The sequence below is a fragment of the Dromaius novaehollandiae genome, chromosome 3 (assembly GCF_036370855.1).
Source record: "Dromaius novaehollandiae isolate bDroNov1 chromosome 3, bDroNov1.hap1, whole genome shotgun sequence".
In the NCBI taxonomy this organism is placed as follows: domain Eukaryota; kingdom Metazoa; phylum Chordata; class Aves; order Casuariiformes; family Dromaiidae; genus Dromaius; species Dromaius novaehollandiae.
This window is the reverse complement of record NC_088100.1, coordinates 21,345,236-21,363,514: the sequence shown is the minus strand read 5'-3', so window position 1 is coordinate 21,363,514 and position 18,279 is coordinate 21,345,236. Positions and strand designations below refer to the sequence as shown.

Sequence of the window (18,279 nt, the reverse complement as noted above, 5' to 3'; positions counted from 1 at the left end):
CATTAGCATGTTTTATGTAATAATAAAAAGGCATCTAAGGGTTTTACTACAGTAACATTCTAGTGAGCTGCTAAAATATAAAAGCAATCAGGAGAAAAATCACTGGTTAAGCAGTTAAATTAACATTTCATTATTTTTAATTGAGTGAAATAGCACTACACTATGTGCAGTACTTTATGCAATTTCAATAAAGACAAATCAACTGCAACTAATTTGAATGTTTTATTAAGGCATACTTCAACCTTCAAGTGTGAATTATTTGGATAATTAAGTGTATTACTATGCCATTTAGCTTGGCAAATTGAGCCTCTTCAGTGTAGTGGAGATCAATGGAGTATTAATAAAATAATTGTTCCCTCTTTAGTGTCCCCATATACGTGTCAATGTATGTGTTCTGCTAACTATCTGGGACATTTTTAGTTCTTTGTGTTTCACTTTACAATATTGGTCAACTAGGTTCATTGCTAAAATTGTATTTATTCTTTTTAATATTGATGTATATTTAGCAATTATAAAATATATTTAACAAGCCACATTAAAATATATATATATATTCTCTTATTAGAAAAAATACATTAGAAATGTTCATGACAGAAGGAAAATTAATTCAGTCAAGCCCAGGACTCAGTGGTTATGCTAATAGATAAAATGGAAGAAAGACCATTCCCTGGCCCTCCAATCAAGTAGTATGACCTGTCTCTTGTCTATATGGTTAAACCCTCTCCTTCCTTGGGAAGAGGTTCTCTCCAACCCCCTCCAACCCTCTTTCAAACCGGCTGGGTGCAAACTGGTAAGCTGGCACACACTAACCACAAGATATGCCCAGCCAGGCCTTGTTCAGAGGAATGGCTGGCCTGAGCCAAAAGTACACCAGGGTTAGTGTTAACAATTTAAAAGCGTAGTTATCTGCATGCCACTGCTTTGGCTTGTGCATAGGCCATCCAAAAACTATACCAATTTATTAGTATAGATGTAACCAGAGAGAGCAATTCCACTGACCTCAGTGACATCAACCAGTGTTCCACTTTCCTCAGTCCTTTCTCCTTAGAGCTTGTTAAATCATTACTTCTGTATGACTAACATTCATTTTTTATTTTAAGCTTTTTTCACCTTCCTTCTAGGGTTTAGTAGTATTTCATTAGTAATTTAACTCTTCTTTGCCGTCATTTTGACTCAGATTGACATTGGCATGATGACCAGTATTTGATGTCTTTTCAAAGACATAAACATCTTATTATGAGAGAATATTGTCATCAGAGAGCTGACTATTTTCCATTCAGAATTTTATGGAGGTTGGGTTTTTTTCTTTTCTTTGTCTTTCCAGAGAACATCCTAGGTGGGGAGCATCCAACACGGCCTTGGCTAGATGGCTCCCACCATCCTATGAAGATGGACTGGGCCAGCCCCGAGGGTGGAACCCCGGTGCCCTATACAACGGAGTCCAGCTGCCCCTGGTGAGACAGAGCACTGCAAGGTCATCTGAAACATTTACACTCAGCTACAACGATATCTGCCACCATACACACACATTTACATCAGTATATCGAACCATAAAAGAAACTAATTCAGTTAAGGAGACCTTAGTTTTGCTTAAGCGTAAGTTCAATCAGCCAAATAGTGACAGATTCGCTGCACATGGGATGCACCCCAAGCAGCAGTGCAGACAGGAGACTGACAGCCTGGGGTGGAGCTTTGCTGAAAAGGACCTTGGTGGAGAGCAGGGTGAGCATGGGCCAGCAGTATGCCCTGCCCTGGTGGCAGCAGTGACAGGACAGCCAACAGATCAAGGGTAGTGATTGCTCAGTCTAGAGAAAAAAAGGTGCAGGGTTTGGGGGGAGTAGGGGGAGATCTAGTCACAGTCTCCCTGTACCTAAAAGGTCATTATAGAGAAGAGGGAGGTAGTGTTCACAGCGGTGCACATTGACAGGACAAGAGGCAATGGTCACAAGTTACTCCAGAGGAAATACTGTCTGCATATGAGAATTTTGAGGGTTTTTTTCCTGTGAAAAAAATTAAATATTAGAATAGGTGGCCCGGACAACTGGTGGAATATCCCTCTTTGGAAACATTCGGCACTCAGCTTGACAGGGGCTCTGGATAACCTAATCTAAGGTCATGTTTTCAACAGAAGATTGGACCAGATGATCTCCAGAGGTCCCTTCCAACTTAGACTTTTCAACAATTTTTAATGATTCTGTGTTTTAATAATAGTGCCTTTATTCTGGGGAAGAACATCTCATTGTGAGTGTTACTTGAATAAATACTAAGCAGATAAAAATGCAAGCACATGTATGTGTGTACGCATGTGTGTAGATGTATAACATTGCATCCTAGGTTAGCATACCTCAGCTGAACAACTATTACTATCAAATCATAATTTCACTCTTTAGATAACCCAAGTTACTGAGCTAAGAGGGCACTGCAATATTTATGCATTTTAGAGGCTCATATAGTTATAAAATAGCAACATTGCTGTACAGGGCAGTTTGAACAAAAAGATTTACATAGGGAGCCAGATGAAAAATTTCCCATGTGCAATGATTCGAGATGGTTTTGCTGTTTCTGGTTTGTTGTCACTGCTTTGCAACATGACTTTTAATGGATTCACAAAGTCTTGTTATTTTAACCATCATATATTTAATAATGATGAGAAGAATTTACTATTAATGTCACTTCCAACTGTTGTTAGTAATTAAATAGCATTGTCTCTACAGCTGCACAATATAGTCCTTAAAGAGGAAAATCTGACATTTACCTGAGTAACTTTACAGCAGATCATACAAACTGCCTATTTCTGGATTCATTATGGTGTGTGCTAGTGAAGTGAAACACACTAAACCAAAACTTATCTCACAGCATAGAATCTGATCATATTTGTTGCATAACATCAGCAAACTTCTCTGCTATATTTTAAAGTAAGCTAGAATAAAACTAGTGCCATGTATTCTATTAGCTGGTTTTCCTCATTTACAAAATTAGGTTATTTTTTGTGCTTTTAGCTATCCACCTATTTCCTTTAAACAGCAACATGCAAATAACGTGAAGGTAAGAGGTAAGTGTGAGGATTATTATAAAGCAGTATTATAACACAGCATAGCTGTGCAAATTAACAGTGATAACAAAATCTTACTAATTGCAAGAAGAAATTTTGTGTTTTGTGATCACCAAAGCTATTCAAACACTGATATAAGGTTTTGTATTTCTGATGAGCTCCATGGTGCCGTGTATCTCCACTCTTGACTATTTCAGTATAAAGCCTGGTGTTCCTAAACAGTCACGTGTTGCCTCTTGTCCAAGTCTATTTAACTGCTCTTGCCTTATATTTTCATTATATATCTCTTCGAGTTATGATAGGCTCTGTGACTCTACTTCAGTATATGTGCTGCCCTTTCAACCGCTTGGCTTCCAAGGCAGCTTCTGTATATGAGGGAACTTTGCAGCATGAAGGAGGAATCCGTGAACAACAACAATTCCCTTGTCAGCACACACTAACTGCTGATTTTGCTCTGATGGTTTTGGTTGGTTATTAGTGTAGGTTGGCCATTTAGTGTAGATGTCTCCACATGCTGCCCCTCATCCACATCTCTGTGTTCACGGAAGGGCTCCTGAAATATGTTCTAGCTTCTCTCTCCCTCTGAAAATGAAGCAGAGCTTCAGCTACTATTTATCTGCAACCTAGCCTGTCTTCTCTTGGATTGAATAAGCTACTCCATTACGCATGGAGCAGTGTGGAGCTTCTGTGCATCTCCACTGATTTCAGGTTGCCCTGCAAACAGAGTCCATTTGTTAAATGAGCAGACAACAGAATAAATAGAAAGAAAAATTTTAGATGGTCTAAAAGAAACACACGGTTTTCAAAATTCTGTGAAAAAGAACAGGTCAAAGATAAGATGATCATTTGGCAAATATATAGAAAAACTCAGCTGAAATATCTTTGAATCTGCTCATGGCACTGATACCTCAGCTTCTGAAGAGAAATATCAGCCTGTCAGAGCATTAGGGTTTCTTTGTTTTGGGGTTTTTTTTAAGCAAGTCATTAAAAGTACTCCACAACATAAAGTACCCCAAGGAAAAGAAAGATAGCTTTTATCGCTGCTCCCCCTGCTTTTTAGTGTTTTATCATTTTGTGAGAGGTAAATACTACTCGGCACTCAAGGTAAATTAATTCTCTTTTCCCAGGTTCGTGAAGTGACAAGAAAAATTATTCATGCATCCAATGAGGCTGTTACTGAAGACAACCTATATTCTGATATTATTATGGCCTGGGGACAATATATAGATCATGACATTGCATTCACACCTCAGAGCACAAGTAGAACTACCTTTCTAACGGGAGTAGAGTGCCAGAGGACATGTGAAAATCAAAATCCATGCTTTCCAATACAGGTAAGATTTTAAATGCATTTGTTCAAGAGAAACTCCAGTCTCTAAACAGGTGAATAATGTAAAATACATTAGTGATATACATACACTGAAATAATTATAAAAGAAAATGACAAGTCATCCAGAAATAATAAAGCAGAAAGTGACAGAAATACTGCCAGCCAATGCAGCTACTAAATGAAGCTAAATTGTTTTGTAGAGATAAATAAGTTTCTCCATATGTAGAGAAAATAAAATATAGCCACAGTATTTAGTACAAATATCATACTCTTCTATCTCTCAAGTTTATGTTGCAGAGAAATCTTATTACCCCAGAAAAGAATGTTATTGTTCTCATGCTTCAAGGTTTTGAGTTCCATTGAGGAAACTAGGCAAGTAGTCATAAATAATTCTGTTTCTAAATTGCCAGCTAGATAAAGTGAAGGGATCTTAACTTTACTCAGTGAAAGCAAAGATATTTCCAGCAGCTAATAAAAACTTTTGAAAAGAGACATCTTTTCAATATATGTATAAAATACTCTTTGGAGGGTTGCGGAGGCTTATATATATCACATCCTTGCTTTGAGTAGATGGAAAACATGAATTCAAAGCTTGTTACTGGGTTAGAAGAAACATAAATTGGTATAAATACAGGATCCTGTATTCTTCTCTGATTAATTTATAAGTATCATCATTCTTTCACATAGAAAGCAGGTAGCAAAATCAAACCACTTCTTTATGATACCAGGAAGTTTTTTTTCTCAAAGCAGCAGCCTGTCCGCCTCCTCGTGCTGCAGAGAGACTGTGCCAATTTCTGTCCTTGGGCCAAAGCCGCAGTTTCTGTTCAGAGCAAATTAAATTATTTTCCTTAGCAGGAAATCAAGCTGGAGCTTGATTACTGAGCAGCTTCTGTATCTGTTGAAGCCAGAGTATGGTATAGATTCAGCCATAATAGAAAATTATTTCCCCTAACAAAGTGTAATTGATAGATGTATCCATAGTCTCATTCTCCCATAAGTTCCTCATTCCACTTCCGTTCAACTTAAAGGAAAATATTTTGCTAACTGTAATGGGAACCGAATCAGGTCCTGTGTTGGAGGATGGTTCATCTTTCATTTGGTTAGAGAATCAAAAACACAAAGATGGCTAAGTGAGGCTAATGACTTTCTGCAGTTTTACTACCGACAGGTAAATTTATTCTCTCTCACCGAGAAGATATGGACTTTTGAAAGATTTCTGAGCATGGCTTGAGACCGTTTAGAAAGAACACAGACTTATTAAAGAATCATATTTTCAGGACACATTGGAAGTATCATGCATTACAGTGACTGGATAACTTGGTTTAGCCACAACAGTCCCAATTACAGGGATTCTTCCATAGCCCTGACCAAAATCTCTGGGGTGCTATTTGTCTCAAATTTCCATCTGGAACAAGAAATTATTTACTCTGTTTATGCTGTTAAGCAATATCCTTGGAAACTTTCCCATTCCCAAAGTCACATCATGAGAGGCTAGGGCAGAAGTCCAACAGGCTTCACATGTGAGGTGGGAGTTGGAGTTTGTCTCCACCATATGGCAAAATGTGGCCATGCCTTCTATCCCATTTAAGAAAAAATCAGTTTGCTTGTTACACTGGAGATATAAAACTGCAGCAGTCTTCAAAGCCTTATATTTTGTGTTTATAACATTTTTTTTCTCTGAAACAGTGATTGGTATTGATCTTTCAGTGCAAAAAGCCCACATTTTATTGCTAAATAGATTTTCAAATTAAGAACAAATGTGGATCACAAAGATTATAGTAGTCTAGTCATTGAACCCTGACTAGTTCAAGCTGCCTAGAATCCCATCTGCTTAAAAAGCAGACTACTTAAGTGACCTTCTAAGAAGGATGCCAAGGCTAACATTCGTGTGACAGCATCATTGCAATACATAGAGAAGCTGCATAGATTACCATGGCATATACACAAAAGTGCATTCTTCAGTGCTCTAAATATGGGACATATTTGCAGTCGCTATCTCAGACTTGCAGAGGTTCATCACAGAGTGAATTTCAAGGGTGCCCCTGAAGGCATGTAAAACCTTGAATCTAACTGAGGAGCTGCTCCTGCTCAGCAGTATAGCCTAGCACAGAAATGGTCTCAAGACATATTCAGGGCGATCATGGGGACTTGCAAGCATCTGATACTCAGAATGGCTATGAGGAAGCCATATAAAGAAGTTCAGACATGATGCTTTAAATTTAAGATAAATTTCACAATTTCTGGATCAATTACTTGACCTATGAGCCAGTTCCATTTTGTTATTATTCCATTATTCATAGCTTAAAGAAGAGCATATGAAGATGGATGTTCTTTTGCTTTTATCATATTATATGTCAAGTACTTCATGACTGCTTTTGTCAAAGACAAAGAATAAACATTGTATTTAAAAAAAGAAAAAGAAAAAAGAAAAAAGTGGTAGCTCATTAGTATGACCAAAGGAACTATTTTTCAAACACTGAAGCAAAGAGCTAATACTAATTCCCCATAGAATTGATTTTCTCCTGAAATTTTAAGTAGTTAAAGTTGTTCATCTCTACCTGTTAAATAAATATTTGGAAAACAGCCACAGTTAGTTTTTTACATTCGTTTTATATAAAAATAAACTGTGGCTAGTTTCCAAAGACAGTGAAGCTGATAGCACATTATTCATCAATGTAAACACAGAGGCTGCAATTTGCACTCTTCCTGTATTCCTAGAACAGCAGCACCCAAGGGAAAATTCATCCACAGAAGAAGACAACGGTGCTTAGCGCTACAAGCTCTCTCTGGGGGGGGTTGCTGGGGAAAGGAAGCTTCTTAGGTTACTGGAAGCTGTCTGGAAAATGTTCTGAGTCAGTGCATTTCAATGGCAGGTTAAAAGTTGCAGTAGTGTATTAATATTTATAACAAGTGTAGGTAAATGATTCATAAGTTGGCAGGAGCCATTATGATTTTGTATTCTGACCATTTTCATAATAAAAGCTATAGAATTCTGCCCAGTGATTCTTGTATCGAGCCTGTAGTTTCTGGTAGAGCCTGAACAGCCATTTTCTGTATCTCTTTGGAATCCTATAGTATGAAAAAAATAATGAGAAAAACACTAGCTTTAGTTTGTACTTTTTTTACAGCAGTCTGACACATGGAACTGGGATGCGGAGATAGCTTGTCATTCCTCAGATGATTATTTCAGGTTAGGGCTGAGACCTAATGAAGCATTAGAAAGACTTCCATGGGAGAGCTGCTGTCTTTATTCACTATTAATTACATTGCTGACATTAAGACAGGCATAAGCCTAAGATACAATCCTGAAAAGCTTTCAGTCAAAATAGTTCAGATACAAAAAGGTGGTAAAGAAACAGAGGCACAGAAAAGTGAAGTGATTTGCAAAAGATTACATGTAACATGACAGGTTACTGTCTAAGCTACAAATGGATCAGACTGTGTGTGTTCAACAACCACCGAAGTGAATACCCTCCTTTTTCTGCTGTATTTCAGAGGTGGCAACTCACTGTCAGATGAGGCCATTGACACTTCTCCAAATTTCATGTGCACAAATACAGATTTATGTTTTCTTTGCTGGAAAACTTTCATAAACCGTAAACTAATTTTTTAAGGCTATAGCCAAAATTCTTTACAAGGAAACCATTTCCCACAGAACAAATTCACAATAACAAAGGCTTTTCTTAACTGAAATAACAGTTTAGACATCGTGGAGCACTGAAACAATTAGTGCCTCTCATTTTGCTACACATCAAAAGAATTTCACCGTAAGCAGGTTCCACTGTGCAAATATAATAACAGTTTAAATCAATGTGCAGCTATACCAGAAAAGCTATTGTAGCCAAAGAGGTTTTTGCTGTGTTTTTTTTTCTTCTAGAATATTAGACAGTGAAGAAAAAAATGATATGAATATTCTTTATTAGTTTTGGAGAAAAATATGATTCTATACCCATTTCGGCAGAAAAAGGTATTTTCTTCTCAGGTTATTTTTGATGTCATCTGAATAATAACATAAGAAACCTCTCATCTGCACATTCAGCTGCTGGCTGCACACTACTTATCCCATGGAAAGCAAAAGGACTACATTATGCAGTTCTGCCAGTCCATTAATGTTCTTTACTGCTGTTTTTCTCCGCTGGGGCACAAGATGATTCAAATTAAAATTGCAGAGGCAGTTAACCAAAAATTGTTCGCCGTGAGCTTCATACACTGTTGACATGTTTTGTTCTGGGCTTCGTTTAACAGCTTAAAGGCAGGATATACATTTTTTCTCAGTGATACCTGGATTCTTCCAGACTTTCCTAATAACTAGAAGCAGGAGGCACCCAAACGAGCATGACGCTCTGTGCCAGGTTCAGAAGAAACTGTATTCTTCGTGAGAGAAGAGCTTTTTGCTTACATTACCAGCTGAAGCCTCAGTAACAGCAAGAGACTTGATAGTAAAGATAAACACTGAACAGAAAACCCAAGGCAGAGAAATTACTAATTTCAGCAACAAATGAAAGTAATAAAAAGCAAAATAAACTACATATTTCCTTCAAAAATTGTTCAAGACTACCTAGTAAAGAAAAATTTATAGAATTGCTTTACCAAGCAACACTTGAAAAATAAATGAGACCCTTTCTTAACCTGAATGATTTCTTGGTACGAATCCCTACTACCATGCGTTCTCAGTAGTAAAAAAATATTATTTGGTATAATGCAGGGGTAATAATGTTTTTAAATGAAGCTCTTGAATTCCATTCCTAAGCTGTCTTGGTCTTTTTAACCCCAGTTTGATGACTGTTCTATCTTCACAGGCTAAATTGTTAAAAGTATGAAGAAGAAATTGTATCATTTTATATAACATCCGCGGTATTCAGTCTCTTCTGCCAAAGAGTTTTCAAAAATGAAGAGCAAGCAGACAGAATACAAAGAAAAAGGATCAGATCAGGTGTCTGTACAAAACAGATTCATTTTCTGTTAGTCAAATGTTTGAGGACTTTTTTTCTGAGATATTTCAGCAGTTTTAGTAAGTGTTACTGTAGCTATTTCACATTGATCAGTGGATAGGATTTATATTCCCTGAAACTCAGACTCCATAATTTTTATAACATTTTTAATTCAGGTTAATCTTTTTTAAACTCTTTGAAAGGACGCATTTTGATGTCTCGTTATGGATGCACAATGCTGTATTGTTGGAATTTTGAAATTATATGGTTTTCGGAAAGACAGAGTTCCTGAAGTCAAATCAGCATTAGAGAATGCAGATAGATTTTAATCATTTCAAAACCTGACTGCTTATACTTTAGTGATGAACTCTGTTTTTTGAAATAGTCTTGCTGATCTGAGCTTCCTCTTGGATACCCGACAGTGTGAAGAAATCCTTCCTCCCACTGTCCTTTCTCTCCCCCTCCAATAGCTCTGCTCACCTTCCCACAATTCTTAAGTTATTCACGAAGTATTTTCAGTCCTCTGGCAAAATTTCTAGCTTTCTGGTTTGGACTGTGTTCTCCCCTAACACTGTTACCTATATGCAAGATCCCTTTCCATAGCACCCTCACATGTGTCCCACACCCTTTAGCTCTATTTGGGATAGCTGGGCCAAACTGATAAAGGACTTTCCATCTTTCATTTGAGGATGACCTTTGGCAGCCTTTGTTATTTTACAAAGATTGTCAGCAATTAATACTTGCAAGACAGCTGTCCCTGTAAAATTATGTGGGGGAATGTTGGAGAGGGACCGGCAGAAAGCAGAGTGAATAATTACATGTGTCTTTTTTACCTTAGGAAACTGGGATAAATTTGTGTATTGAAATAAAGATTTTACAAAGTGCTGCTGCAAACAGAAAAACTCTTCATTATATTTTTATGCACACATGTAAACCTGCTGCTTCACTTGCTATTCAGGAGAACATAATTTGACCAGGTGTTCACATGTCTTCACTGTGATACATTTCATGATGAATTTTAATTCACATATAGAAATATACAAAAGGCTTTATAATAACTTGCTTTTATGACAGAGTAAGGGGTTTTTTTTGCTTTTTTTTTATTTCTGTCTTTGCTTAAATATGGTTAAACCATACTTAAATCTGAGGGAGAAAGAAAAAAACTCCTGAAGTTTAGAAAATGTCACTACCATAGATGAGATCTGAGCAACTCAAAACTGAAGCAGAGGATGGAAATATTTAAACAAATCTTAACTCAACATCCACAGCTGTTACCTTCATCTCAGAAGATACCTGTTTTCATTCCACAGGTAACCACGAATGATACATTATCCAAGGGGATGGATTGCTTGCCCTTTTACCGTTCATCTCCTGCATGTGGCACTGGTGACCATGGTGTTCTCTTTGGAAATCTATCAGTGTTAAATCCAAGACAACAGATTAATGGCTTAACTTCTTTTCTTGATGCTTCTACTGTCTATGGCAGTACGCCTGCAGCTGAAAACAAGCTAAGGAATTTAACAAGTAGCGAAGGCCTTCTCAGAGTAAACCTGAAATATTCTGATAACAGTCAGGAATACCTGCCTTTTGTAGACCTGATCCCATCCCCCTGTGCACAAGACTCCAGTGCAAGTGAAGGTGAGAGGATCGAATGCTTTCTGGCTGGGGACAGCCGATCGAGCGAGGTCACCTCCCTGACAGCGATGCACACGCTGTGGCTGAGAGAGCACAACCGCCTGGCTCGAGCCCTGAAAAGCATGAACAGACACTGGAGCCCTGAGACCGTGTACCAAGAAGCACGGAAAATTGTCGGTGCTCTACATCAGGTTGGCTGCTTATTTGCTTATCGATATTTTGCAGTGAATATCTTAGAACAGAAGCAATTACAAAACATCAAATACATTTCTGCGAGTAGTTTTGGAGATCGTGTTACCTTTTCTTTGCCATCTATTTCTGACCTATGAATTTGGCATGTTAAGAGCCCATTCTGTTCTCCAGTTTCGTGAATGCGGCTTCCCCGTCCATGGTTTGTTCAGATCCCAGATCTCAGTGCTCTGATCTTTATGGCAATTTCTATTCTGCTTCATCTTCCTTCAGACTTTGCCCATGTCTATCCAGGCTACTGAAGTCTAAAGAGACCTTTTCAGATGCAGTTCTTTGTAGCATTTTTGATAAAGGAAACAACTGAAAAGTAACATCTCTGCATTTACATAGTGCTCAAGATGTTTACTTTCTCATAGGTATTATAGAAACAAATAACTTCCTGTGTAAAAATGTCTGTGGAATTCTCAATTCCACATTAATGCATAGACTTCAGGGGCTACTCCTGATGCAGGAGAGGGAGAAATCAATATGAAAAAAATAAAGGAGAAAAGAAAGTCCATGCGAATGTTTATATTAAACCAGTGAACAGGAAAATCTATTTCTACTCAGCATTTTCCTATTTTTCCCCAAATAGTTATGCAAACTCTAACTTCTTTTTCTTCACAGTTAAAGTTCATATATTCAGTGTGGACAGCTTCTGTTCCTACAGACCTCCATGTGATCCAGATTATCCCTACCATAACTGATCCAAAATGAAAACATTCGATGACATTCCTCTTGTGTAATTTGTAGTAAAAAAGAGTATAGTCATTCTTCTTAGAATTTTAGTTCTCTGTGATATTTTAAATCAAACATCTCTTAGAATTAATGCAGCACACTGAAATTTTTAATTAAAGTATGATGATGAATTCTGAGAAAGTTAAAAATCTTGATTTAAACATTTACGAAGCTATAAAGGTCCAGTAAGCACGGATTATGCAACCGACTCGCTCTGCATTCTGAATTTGATCCCCCCAAATATTTGTTTAGCATTTTGCCAGCACTGTGTTCTGCTTGCTCACAGTGCTGGAGGCAGCCAGCTCTGAGAGCGGCAGGGTCCCGGGGACTCCTCCGGTGCCACCCTGATTGACAGGAGGATGCTGCGGCTCCCTGTCCCCAGGTTCAGCCAGTATGAGTCTGAGCACTTACTCCCACTTGGCATGTACGCATGCACCGCAGAGCCAGCCACGTGGAGCAGCACGCTGTCAGAGCCGTGCCTTCACCGTCACCCACACAAACACACACAGCACTCAGCCATGAACCGCACAGGCGGCCTGACCCTGTTTTCCTCTCAGATCAGGATCCAAGCTTGCTGGTGGGATATGCTTACCCACCCCATGGGGCTCTCCAGGAGTGGATCCCCATCCCCTCCCGCTGCCGGCACCTGCCAGCCCCTGTGGCTCAAGGTCCCGCTCTCTTTGTTGCGGCTCTGGGTCCCGCTTTCTTTGCTGGGCCTCAGCTTTCTTATCCTGCTTGTCACCTAACCTGGCTTGAAATCCACCCTTTCCCCTCTGTTTCCCAATGCTTGTTCCTTCCCAGTCCATCCCAGTCTTTTAGTCCTTTCCCTAATTACCTATCATGTTTTACACATTTCCAAAACCCCCTTAAGACATCCCATACAAGGTTCTGCACAGCCCCCAGATGCTCTTCTCCCTGCATCCCATCATGAGCCCTACACCCCCGCCAGCAACCACCCCTGCAGTCTGCATGGCATTCGGGGCAGAGTTTCTTTCGTTGGCCCATCCTGGAGGGTTTCACACCAGGGCCCATGGTCGGTCTGTGCTCTCTGCGGTGGCCTCAGGGGCAGCTGGCAGCAGCCCTTTTTCGCCGGGTAGGTTGCCAGGGATCCTGCACCTCACCTTACTCCTCTGATCCTCCCCAGCAGCTTTGTGCTTGCTGCGATTGCCTTCACTCACATAACCATAGTGAGGCTACGTGTTATAATCCATAATACTAGGAGAGCAATACCAGAATCAGGATACACTGGGGACTAGAGGACTTTCACATGCTTTCTGATTCTTAGAGATAGATTTTTTTTTTTGGTACCAAATGGAGTCTCTTTTGGAAGAAAAATTGGGGCGGGGGGAAGAAGATTTCACTGTTATGATAAAAATCTTTTCCCTTCTTCTGATACAGTTTTAGTCAGCAGAATATGCAGAACATATCTTTTAGGAAACCACCTGCATTCTCTTATATGTTGTTACTTGCACTTAGAGCCAAATGATTTCAGAAAAGTAACACACTTCATTTAATTCTATTTAGTCAGTCCTTTTAAAAAGTTTGGCTTTAATTTTTTTGGTCTTTTCTTTACTTTAACCATGTCAGCTCCTCTGCTGTAAATGGTCTCTTCCCTCTAAAATAATTGCATTGATGGGTCAGAATGGCTGTTAGCACTTGTTAGAAGAAAAGAACAAATCCAAAAGTAGGCCTCTGTGCCTTCAGATATTTCTGATTTCTGTCCAGCGACATCGTGGCCTGAAAGAAAATATTTTGTGCAAAGCAATACTCTGCATGAATCTGGGCTAGTCATTATGCCTACCAGTATCACACACTAATGAGATTTGCCTGTGGCTCATTAGAAATGTGTTTGAATTATATCTAGCTGGTTCAGAAACATTCATTCAAGAGATGTAATTGGAGTATCTCTATTAGTGTGGTATGATAACCAGTACACTAATGACAGCTCTAGTTGAAGTTACTTTAGATTTCCACTCAAAAATTTTGTTTCATTTGCTATACGTTTCTAAAATTCTCTTTTTTTGGAATGAATGCTTTCAAGTGTAATTTTTGCCCGTGGGTGTGTAATTATAGAGAACTGAACAAAAAGCCTTTCCTTCTTTCTAGAATAAGGAAATTGAAAAAATATCTCTCTAGATGGTACTTTTCCTCCTAGATGCTTTTTTGGTAGTACAAATAGCTCTGGTGACAAGCATCTAATAATAAAAACTTGACAAGGTTACCAAACACATAACAAGTGTCTGTTGATATCCTGGACAAAACTGCATTTTTGGATGTTGTAGGCATTACAGCAATTGTACAATTGTGGGCACATTTCACTGATAGGTAGTAGTTTATCTATGCCGCAACAGTGCTTAATTTTCTCTTTGTATTTTATGTGAACCACACATACTTAACTATAGAAGCATTAGCACTGCACTGTGCTGTAGTAAAAGTGTCCCAATTCACCCAGTGTTCTATGCAAGAAGAAATTTTTCCATTGTTATTTACTAACTGAACTGAAACTGAGTCCTCGCTTTAGGTATGCCTGTTTCGACCTGAGAAAACAGAATGGGGAGCTTTTCTAAGCCTTTTAAGCTCTCTGAAATAAAACAGTTTGCTCTGATTTGCCATTCAGACTGTGAAAGCCAGATGAGGTGGCACTAGTCAGAGAGTGAAGCAGTTCTGCAGATCAATCTGAATCAAATGCTCTTCAGTTTATCATGATATCTGCTCAGAGAATCATCACTGAAATAACACCATTACTGTCAGTTGATCCCACCTATAGCTGACAACTGCACTTTGTTTTCAGGGGGTATATAGTTTTTTCACTGACTTCTACACCTGCTTGTGCTCTCTGAGCATCTTCTATCTCTCCCTCCCTAAGAGCAGTGTTTTAGGTGTTGGTTGCAGCTGAGTCTCTTGCAAAGCCAACATCCTTTAACCTAATTAAAATTATTTGGCTTAACATTGCTAATTTGGATAAAACTTGTCTGTGAAATTGGAGGACTAAATAACCCTTCTCAGAGCTTAAACTCTATGAAATTATGAAGGTTAAGAGTTATTGACTGGGCTATAAACCAAAGTATAATAATGTGTTCATTATTTGTTGAAATTTGAGCTATCATGCAATCACTCTTTATGAAACTATTTAGAACTTCAATGTCATCTGTAATCCTTTCATATTTATAGAGTACACTGAGAACTTCAAATCAACTGTACATAACACTAATGTATTAAACGTCATTGCTATGTTTGGTGGTTTCTATTATTTCTGCATTCTTTGTCAAATGCAGGTGATTCATTTAATTGGCTCATCCATAATTCAATAACATACTACTCCTTTGCAGTTAAGTTATCACTGGCCAATGGCCAAGATGAGTTGCACTTTTGGAATTGCTTACTCTCATGATAGTTCATGTATTTTTAAATTCTCTTTTCCACTCTTATTTTTATCTTCGTTTCTATCCCGTTCTGCCCCATTCATAGCTACTGTGGAAAATGCTGGAGAGGAAGTGGTCTGCTGAGCCTGATGTATTTCTGTATCTTTAGCACTGCGTACATATAACTGAATTTGGAATAAGTTTTAGCAAGAACAGAAAAATTCACAGAAGTAATCTGAAATTATGTAACCTATTTCAGATTTACTAACGCATGGCTGACTTTGTGGGGTGCATCCTGCTCTGGAGGCAAACCCAGCCAAGGTGCCCGCAGAGCGAGCCCTGCTGTATTTCTGCCTGGGGAATGGGAAGGATACTGCCTCTCGCACGAATGGCCTGTTTAACCTTGCCTATTAGTATTTTTTCAGGTCAAGGCTCAGTTACCTTTCTATACACAGTGCACTTATGATTCAGGCTATGGTATAAAATGTGTAGGAAGCCTTTTCTGACAGTTTTAGTATCACTCAGACTTTGCCTGGGTACTTACCCAGTGATTGCCTGATTTGACAGGAAATCAGAATTTTGTTTTCTCTGATATGACTGACTGAATTAGCATATTTAAATATTCTTAATTCCTCTTTTATTATCTAGTAATACGTACTATTAAAGTAATTCAAATACTGACTATATGACATGCATTTAAAGGACAGTGTCCAATTTTCATCATTTTTTACCAAGTTGTACCTTTGAATCAGTGATTCTCTTCAGACAGTAGATTTATTGATAATATGGATTAAAATGAATTTCTTCATGAGGATCTTATGGTGCTTGGAGTTGATGCCATGAGGTGCCGAGTATCTCCTAAGAGGAGCTTGGCTATCTAGTAATCTCATTAGTATCACAGAGACGTGAGAATACCTTTCAGGCTCTGACCCACTATGTTCTACTTTCCAGAAATTCCTCATCCTGTTGCAAACATCCAAAAGTTAACTTCTTTCTCAAAATTAGACTCAAAGGAAGTGAAAAATGGTAGTGTAGTTCACTGCAATAGCTTGAGATTTCTTTTCTATATAATACTACCACTTTCTGCCTCTGATTTTTGTGAAGTACTTTTAGACAGAAACGTTGTTTTGCTTCCACAGATGAAACTCAGTGTTCAAGGAGCACCGTACTGAAACAAAATATTATGCTTCTTTATGCCAAATATGAAAGGAAATAAAACTTTCAAATCATTCCCTAAGAGCAGGGAGTGCATGCAAAAAAAATTTAACAGAAATAATTTTGATGTTTGTCAGCTGTTTACACCTTCTTTAAAACTTATGTAAGAGTATCTGTTATGAGAACTTCTTGCAGTGAGCCTTTCCTTGACTTTGTACAGGCAAATTCAGGCAAAGTAAATTCAGAGGTCTTACAACTGCTACACAAAAATTAGGTGTCATGTTGTGAGGTGCTTTTGATGTGGTTCTGCACCGGGCTCCAGATTCTTTTTGGCAGTATCATCTTCTCTTTTATTACCTCAGTCAGTATTTTCTAAAAATCACCTTTGCTTGATACAACTTCATTTAGTCATCAGAAGTTTCTACAAAATTTTTCCTTTAATCAAACATAAGCGTCTTCTAGCACAAGGCAGGCATAAGACTCCCTTTGGCCCATTGTCCTTTTAAATTTCTTTAAACGATGCCCCCTCTTCCTCCCTCCCCCCAAGGGATGAGAAATGAAGATCTTGCCTCTGGAGTAAATAGAAAATCTGAAATGCCCTTTCCTTCAGGGGAACTGGCCTTTATGAGCTACTTAGCTTGGGATTTCATTTACAATCAGCAAAAAAAAGCAATAGTCGTATGAGGATGTTCATGTCCAGAGCTGACCTAGTCCTATTTAAAGCCTTTGCTATTCCTCTGTATCCATCTTGCTATGGTAATGTGAACAAAGTGCTTCTTTCCTTTTCTCCCTTTTCTTTTTTTCTGGATTTGTGTGTACAGCTGCCTCATTGATGCTTCCAAGTAACAACCACCCCAAGTTGTGAGGAATTGGGCTTGTAAAGTCAATATTTCAGCCCTTGGTAGTAATCCAAGAGTGTGCTATATCTTGTCCATAAAAACTAACTCTAAATCTAAAATTGGAAAGAACTGTTGTCTTTCCAAAACCTTTATGAATGTAATAAAAGGTTAGCTTTTCAAATGACAGTGTCAGTATTAATTTCCAGCAAGGATTAGATTTTCTTTGTATTCTGTATTAAAGGAGCTGTAAAAGGAATTCTAACCTATGTCTTTCATGTATTTTGTTCACTGCATGACCTAACCTAGAATAGCGGAAAACATAAAGAGGTTGTTAGCTCTGTCCTCTGAGAAAAGTGAATGAATTCTGCAGGGGCTTGCTTGTCTCTGCATTGTGCCTAAAATAATGAAACAAGTTTCTGATAAGGTAATTTTATGACAGTTAGGCTTTCAATATCAAGCTCAAAGTACACTGGTCTATGTATTTTATTGCATATTATATTGAATCTATAGTGTATTTTATTGCATTCACTATGCTTCATATCGTTACCATTATACTTAAGTTCAATGTATTCTTTAACCTATAATGCACTTTCATTTTATTCCATATGTTGTATCATTTTACTCTTTTTTGTTCAGTATTACTTACATGCTTTTTTCATGTGCTTCTGTAATACTATTATATTATAAAAGCATTTGATAGAAGTTTTTTGTCAGGATTTTCATTTTTGAAGTATGTTTTTTAGGAGCCTATTAATTGGCTTGAGCTCTTCATAAAATGTCTATCAAGGGATTGTGTGCACCAGTATTTTAAAGCCTGGTCACTTTTAATATTCAGTAAAGAGGATTTGTGTTACAAATAGGTGGCTGAAAACAGAATCTGTTGATATCAACAGCTGTTCATGAAAGATTTTATAGTAACTCATGCTTTCATTGCCATTTTTAAGGGCATTATAGTTTACGCCACTGCAATCCTGGTTTTAAATCTCAGAGCAGCTTCTGTGAGCTCCTG

The 18,279-nt window shown here is 38.1% G+C and overlaps 1 protein-coding gene across 1 annotated transcript in view; it reads left to right on the top strand.

Moving 5' to 3' along the window:
• TPO (thyroid peroxidase) overlaps nt 1-18,279 on the top strand; it is a 47,229-nt gene that overhangs the window by 17,462 nt on the left and 11,488 nt on the right. The window contains exons 5-7 of the mRNA XM_064508517.1: nt 1,325-1,454; nt 4,180-4,386; nt 10,624-11,139. Of these exons, the coding sequence (XP_064364587.1) occupies nt 1,325-1,454; nt 4,180-4,386; nt 10,624-11,139 (853 nt within the window). The remainder of the gene's footprint in view (nt 1-1,324; nt 1,455-4,179; nt 4,387-10,623; nt 11,140-18,279) is intronic.